The 7,506-nt window shown below is 40.7% G+C and overlaps 1 protein-coding gene across 2 annotated transcripts in view; it reads left to right on the forward strand.

Moving 5' to 3' along the window:
- Nucleotides 1-5,872, forward strand: part of TAFA4 (TAFA chemokine like family member 4) — a 77,716-nt gene extending 71,844 nt beyond the window's left edge. For both annotated transcript variants that reach the window (XM_008925720.2, XM_018068728.1), the window contains 2 exons: nucleotides 1,747-1,830; nucleotides 5,708-5,872. In XM_008925720.2, coding sequence (XP_008923968.2) covers nucleotides 1,747-1,830; nucleotides 5,708-5,775 — 152 coding nt within the window. In that variant the 3' untranslated portion in view covers nucleotides 5,776-5,872. The remainder of the gene's footprint in view (nucleotides 1-1,746; nucleotides 1,831-5,707) is intronic.
- Nucleotides 5,873-7,506: the final 1,634 nt, after the last annotated feature.

Consider the following 7,506-nt stretch of genomic DNA (forward strand, 5'->3'; position numbering starts at 1 on the left):
GATCCTCAGGAATCCAATGAGAATCCATGGAACTAAAGGAGCTATCGGAGTAACTGAGGCACAAGGGATTCTAGATGCCTGCAGGGAACAGGTGACTTCCAGACCTGAAGTTGAACTTATGTTTTCAGGTATATGAAAGCACATTCCCATGTCAGAGTGCAGGCAAAGCCTCAGTGTGTCACTGCATCCCTTCTCCCAGCATTCCTGTGCAGAGCTGTGGTGATGGAGCCAGGCCCTCTGGGACTCGCTGGCTTTGAGGCAGAGCTCTGAAATCACAGCTGGTTTGCTGCCAGGATCTCCTGCCTCCTCACAGGCCTCTGCATGTGCCCTCAGGCTTCTGTATCTACCTAAAATAAACGTGGTATAGAAATTGGAATAAATTTAGAAAGTAGCAGAGATAAAATGGATAAAATAGATGACTGGACCATATGCCTGGAGTGGGAGTGATCCCTCACCTCCTTGGAAGCACAGTCAAGTTTCACCCCCTTTGTCAACAATCAATCAGCATTAATGCAAATGATCTGAGACCCAAATGTCTGGTGAAAATTCACACTTATTTTATAATGTTATAAGACTGAAAAATTAGTTTTTGAAAGCCAAACTACTGTTCCAGAAGGATATTTTTTCACAGTGCTTTTCACATAGGCTTTGAGTGAAGGTGCAAAACAAAAGTAATTGAATGAACATTTCAGCAATATCCTGATGTCAGCTTGCCTGCTTGTCGCCCTAATTTAAAGGTTGCAGAAGTACAAATATGCCTTAAAATTAAAAGGAAAGAAGTGCTTTACTTGAAGTAGACTGTTATTTTTGTTCATCTTTTGAGTGTGTTGTCCTTTCAAGCAGGCATTTCAGCAGTTTGTGCACATAATAGAATAATGCAGACTAGCTAAATCAGCATTTTAAGCCATATTTTATTTTGAAATTCAATCTAGATTATGAAGGATTGTTAACTGACATATTTCACGATAATTTTCAGGGATTTGGTAAGTCCCATGAACATTGCAAAACTGAGAAGTGCATGCAGCTGTTTGTGGGAAACTATATATCTTTTTACCAGCAGTTTCATAAAGTCATGACTACATTTGTAAAAATAACAGGCATGGTCTTATTAATAAAAATTGGTTTAAGGGTAGAAAATTAATAAATTTGCACAGTTAAAGTGTACTACTGTAGTCTTCCAAAACATATTGAAAAACTGGCAGTGTAACTTCAGGTAGATTTTTAGTTGATAATCTAATGCTTGCCAGTGGTTTCCACATTCTTCCTTGTACTGTTTGCTGACAGACCTCATGTGGTTATATCTCTGTGCAATTCTATTTTCTCACCCAGTGAAGGGAGAAACTGGCATTTCCACATCCAGTCTTGCATATGCATATCTGGATTAAATAAGAAGCCTCAGCTTCATTCCACCTTGCAGCAGGTACTTGACTGAAGCATGTAAATGAAGGAGGCAAGTCATTTTTGTAGTCAGTGGAGATGGAAAGGCATTTTCAGAGGTCAGTTCAAATGCTGGAGTCAGTCTCTGGTGGTGCTTGCCTGTCTTCACCATTTGCATATGGCATTTACCCTTCTGAGGGCTGGAGAAGTTTTTTAGCTCAAAAGCACCCTGTGTGATTCACTATTAGAACAGTAATTGTTGGTGCTACCTTTTGAAACCAAGCAACTGAAGATGGCACAGACAAACCTCCCTGCTAAAACCAATAGTAATAAAAGATATTCTGTCCTTTTTCTCTTTCCTGTTTCTAGCTTCCATTGTCCTACAGAAGTGGTGGTGTCATATGAACCCCTGTTTGGATGGAGAGGACTGTAAAGTACTACCAGACTATTCAGGTTGGTCTTGCAGCAGTGGAAATAAAGTCAAAACCACAAAGGCAAGTACAGAGATCGCCTATATTTAAAGGTGGCTCTTGCTTATGGCATTGCATCTGTGGGTGTGAGCACCAGTACTGGCCTCTACAGTGTTTTGGAAAGAAATGATTAATGTAATTGCTCTCAGAGAGGGAAACACTGGGTCAGAACAGCCCCTTTTCTCCTGGAGTCAAACTGAATAAGGCCCTGCTTCAGTCTCTAGTGGGCAGAGAAACTATTCCGTTGTGACCAGTGCTAGAGGGATAATCACGTTCCAGGATCAATCTTTCAGTTTGCAGATGGAGTACATGGCTCCAAGGTCTTTAGGTGACACTGGTAAATTCCTGTGCTACTGGAAAGCCCTTTTAACTTTTGAAAGTACCAGCATGGCTTGGGAGTTGTTGAGAACCTGCACTGATGGCAGTAGGAACTGTGTGACACAACACTACTGGAAATCAGGTTGGTTCAGATCATTTCTAATTACAGACCATCCTGTAGATGACCTATTTTTTAACAAAACCCAAAACAACCCTTTGCTATGCTATCTTATTTCTTAATTAATGGCTAGCAGAGAGTAAATATCATGTTCCTCTGTCTGCTTAACAATTTAAAATGAGTTCAGTGCATTGAAGTTCAACAAGTCACAAACTGCATGTCTAAATATATCGTAAACCAGGAGTCTTTAGCAGGCAATATCAAGGAGAGACATATGCTCAGCTTTTCCCTTTACAGCCTCTTCTAGCTGGGAATGACTGTTGTTGATTAGGTTACAGTCTGAGTTAATAAGCAAATACTGTCACCAAATGTTGTTTAATAATGGTTGTTCTAAGGAATGAAAACTGCACTAATTTCTGGATGAAAGAGGGAACATTAGAAGGTTTAGGCAGCTGTGTTGTGATACCAGTGATCTGAAGCCCAGTTACTGACATTGCACAGTGTCGGGCTCACTGGAAAAATCTGATCAAGCCAACCAGTCTGAAAAAGCCTGTTCCTGTTTTGAAGATCAGAGGCAGTGGCATCTCTGCCCATGACAGATGGGCTGGAATTAGGTGGTCTCTGAGGTCCCTTTGAACCCAGACCACTCTGTGATCCTGTGATCAGTTTTATTTATCAGGTACCAAACGTATAGTCCATTGTGTGCCTGGGTCCTGCTGTTCTCCTGTGGTGGATAGTGCACCTGAAAGTTGGCCTGCATGCTCTGGAATCAGTGTGGGTAACTGGCAGTCAGTTATTGCAAGATAAAGGTTACCCTCAGCCTTTAAAGTTTTTCTCAGACACTGACTTTTAACTACTTGTATATAGATATAAGGGGTAGTGTTGTAGCATCACGCTGAAGGGTCAGACCGGCAGAGTAGGAGTTTTAGATATTGAATAAGAAAATCTCTGGAAATACCAGAAGAGAGCTGGCAACTTATACCAAAAGGACCTTACTGGATAAGAGTGAACCAGTGTTAAATATCCTTGACACCTTCAGCAGATACCAGAAGGATGAGGGGCAGAACAAGGAGCTTTATGTTGTCACTCATGACTGAAGGCCTGAGGTGTCAAGTCTTCATTCATGCAGCTGCCTCTTCCTTCTTGGGAAAATTTGCCTTTTAGTTCACTGAGATCAACTGACCACATGAGTCACACACCGTGTTCACAACTTTTGCTCTTACTCAGGGAAAAAAAAGAGGCAGCCTGAGTCAGTGGGAGTTTACTGAGAGAAGGGTGAATTTGGCATGGATCGTTTATTTTATTACCCATGACAAGAACTGCAGCCAGTGAAGTACAGACTGTGGTATTGCATTCTGATGAGCTTAGGGATGTCTTTATAAAGCTGGAGCGGGACAAATCATCCTGCCTGCAATTAGACCTGTGCAAATTCATCAACTCCAGTGAGTTTGTGTGGGGCTAAGAGAGGGCAGGGTGTAGCAATATGAGGGCAAATGTTGTTTCACTAAACTCTTCCTCTATTTTGCTGGGATGTGGAGTTCATTTTGCGTTGGTTTTTATCACCATAGGAGGTTTCTCTGAGGGCTAGGGTAAGTAAACAACTGGCACTTGAGCTGAGGTGTGAATCTAAGGGGATTCATTGGGATTTGTTGTTCCCAGCTGCAGGAATATTTCCAGCCAAGCTGAGTTTTTAGGATTCTCCCAAGTCACATAGGGAGAAATGGGTGATCTCACAGCATGGCTGTGCCCATCCACAAGAATGTTCCCATGAGTATCTCTTTCTCTCTCCTGTACCAGGGAAACCCTGGATGACAAGCTCACTTGTAGATATCTGCTTGCTAGACAGCAAAAGCTGTGCTACAGAATCTGTCCTGGCACCCATATTTCCCCTGCAGGTATTTTGCCTGTCTTGTGGGTAGTTTTCTCTGTCAACCAAGATATAGTTGTTGCACGAATACAATGAGCAATGGTAACTTCAGATTCAGAACAGAAGCTTGTGGCACTCAAGTTCACTATTTTTGAATTGGAAGGGAAATGGAATGGAAAGAAAATTTCCCTTGTTAACAGAGAAAAGGAAAGTATGGTATAACTTAGTTTTTTATTTTGAAAATGAACCAAAGATTTGTCTCAGATCAACCAACAAAATATTTATTAAGTGTATTATTAAAATTTTGCACAAAGAGGACTATGAACTGTCAGACCAGTAACCCAAACCCTACAGCCACCTGTGAGTCTCAGAACTGGGATGCTTAAATCAGACACAGCAAAACCCTCTGGGACAATTACAGAAAAGGTACACGTACATGAAGTTCTTCCAGTGTAATAGTTGCCTTATGTCTAAAACAAAAGAGTTGAGATCCATTCTGTATTAATTTTTTTTTTCTGTTATGCACCAGAGATGATCTCATTACCATTTAAATTTGTAATCAATTTTTAAAGCCTTCTAAGACCTTGGGATCAGTGCTACTTGGGACAATGGCTTCCACAGGTTAATTATACGCTGAAAGAGGAAATGCCATTTAATCAATTTTAAGTCCTCTATCTTTTCGTTCCATGAAAATAAGTAAAAATTGTGGAACTTGAAGCATGGGAGACTGCTGATGCTGCTCAGTATTTGGATGAATAGTTACTGGCTGAGTGGGACAGTTAAAATGTGAAAAGCTGAGGAGCTCGTATCTTCCATCAGTTCCCTCAGGGAAGGAAATAAAAACTTCTCTACGCTGAGTGTCTCTTCAGTTTTGTGACATGTCTAGACACTACAGAGCAGAGCTGACAAAGCTTTCCTCCTTGCAGGCTGCCTGTCCTCATCCGTTTCCAGGGTGGGAAATCCAACAGGAACCCTCCTCACTCTGTACCCAAACCCCGCTGGGTTTGTGCCTGTGTGTGCATTAAGGCTTAAACACAGGTCTCTGCAGCCCCTGGCTGAGTGTGCATTTGGTTTGAAGGGGAAGAGGCTGTGGGGTCCCATGGGAGAAGTGCTGTCTGGGAGAGATTTCCTCTGCAAGAACAATTTTTCCCCTCTGCAGACCATGTGCTGTCTGTTCCCTGGTTCCCTCCCATCCACAAGATGGACCGCTGGGAATGGGTAGCGGTTTGCATGAATGGTCTTTTGGGATGTACACTTGTGCTGTAGGCATTGCTGTTGAAAATGACATGAAGCAAAGGAAAATAGGAGATTTCCATGAGATGCCAGTGCCAAATTTAATAGTGAATGGTCACTTTTTTATCTGTAGATCTCCCTTGTGCTATTGAACATCAGTGTAATTAACATTTGTGTGGAGATTCTGCTTCTCTGCACGGTGTAAAGGTTGGCTGGGTCACGTTCATTCACGATGTGTTCATGTTCCTTTGCAGCAACAAAGCACCTGCTGTCATCCTTGTTTGGTCCATTCTGTGTAGGTAACTCTTTCCTCTTCTTTCATAGGTAACACGGTAGCAAAGACTAAACCTGTGGGTCACTACCAGAACTACGGCACATGGAGCTGTTCCTAGGCTGTTGCACAGAGACCCTTTTTGTCATGATGTTCCTGACTTTATTCTTTGAACTTGAAAAATGAGTCAGCAAAAAGGACAGTGCTTCTCCCTGCAACTGTGGCTGCAGTTCCTAAACCTGGATTTTACTATAGAGTGGTACATTATAATTTCACAAGAAGAAAATCAAGGATATTTGGTTCTACCTGACATGCATCTTGAATTCCCAAAGATCTGAGACCTAACTGGAATTAATGGAAGCACACACCTGAACTTCTGTGGTGCATCAAGGACACTTCTTAATGACACTAAGATATGTAAAGTTGTTCCAAATGAGTTTAGGTCATGAATGTAACCTAGGGGGGCATAGAAAGAAAATGCTGATGTTAGAACTGGTACAGATGATCTTAAAGGTCTTTTCAACCTAAATGATTCTATGGATTTGTCTGAGGCATTTCTCACGTACAGTACAACATAAAAATACAAATCTGATCCCAATGCTAAGTCAGTTGATGGGACCATGTTAATAAATTATGTCAGTGTATTTTCAACTGTAATTTAGTAACTGTCAAGGTGGTATGAAGGTGAAAAGATGGAACTTACAGAATCAGTAGCAATTATTGTAGGGTATACTTTGGTTATAGCTGTGAAATTAGATTTATTTCCTTAGATAGTTCTAGGTAGTTTAACTTTTACGTTCATAAGTGGTGGCAGGAAAGCATGAGGAAGAGATAAAATTTGAAAGCAGGCATAGTTTTTCTTGTCCTAAAATAAATCTGTTCTCTAGGGGAATAGCAAAGTATACATATTCCTTGCCTCTTTGAATCTAGATATGGAAAAGAATTTAGCCATTAGCTAGAAATATTCATTCAGATACCTCAAAAAAAAAGGAAAGCAGGCTTGTGCTGCATAAGGAAGGCTTACTGTAAGGAGAGTAATTTGTTTGGATTTTCATAGATTTGGTTATATCCTAATAGGTAACATACTTAAAATTCATAAGCAAAAGTCTAGATAAAAGTGAATCTTCAGTTTCAATTAGTTCTTGTTTAGAATGATTATAATAATTAAATGTCCAGTTCCTTGACAGACTGAATTTCCAAGTGGTTACGTTTCAAGACAGATAATTGTTCCCTATTATTGTAGATGCATTTCATGCTGTTTTCCTTATTTGCCTGTTACAGTTTTTTGTCATGAGTCTTCATAAATAGAACAGTGAGTAGAGGTGAAGCTGTAGCCAGTCTGTTCCTGTGACATCATTTTGTGCATTGCAACAGCCTGAAATGCAGTGATGCAGACGACTCTTGTGCAGATGAACTGCTGGTGACCCAGCAACTGAATTCATTGTTATGCTTTATGTAAATATTAGGGTAACAATACACATCTAATTTTTATATAGACATAAAAGCAAAAAAAAAAAAAAAGGTGTGTTGTACTAATGTAGGTCATTGTGCATAAGTTTTCTGGTGTATGGGAAAGGTCCCATCAGCAGTGGGAAGCTGTTCAGGGTAATAATTGTTAACTTCTGATTGCTGGAGTGAGTGGGAGCATCCAGCCAGTTAATTCCACTGGAGTCAGTGGTGTGTCAGTCAGATCTGGCCCTGTGTTTTTTGGTTTTGATTTCTCTGGTTTGGTTCTCTTTCAATTATGTATTTGATTACAGCTGGGATCATAGTGGTCATTGTACTCGGTGATAAGCAAAAAAGAGATTTTCTGCTCTGTGCTTGGACAGCTGAACAGTTAATTGACTCTGCT

The sequence above is a fragment of the Manacus vitellinus genome, unplaced genomic scaffold (genome assembly GCF_001715985.3).
Source record: "Manacus vitellinus isolate BGI_N305 unplaced genomic scaffold, ASM171598v3 scaffold_14_pilon, whole genome shotgun sequence".
In the NCBI taxonomy this organism is placed as follows: Eukaryota; Metazoa; Chordata; class Aves; order Passeriformes; family Pipridae; genus Manacus; species Manacus vitellinus.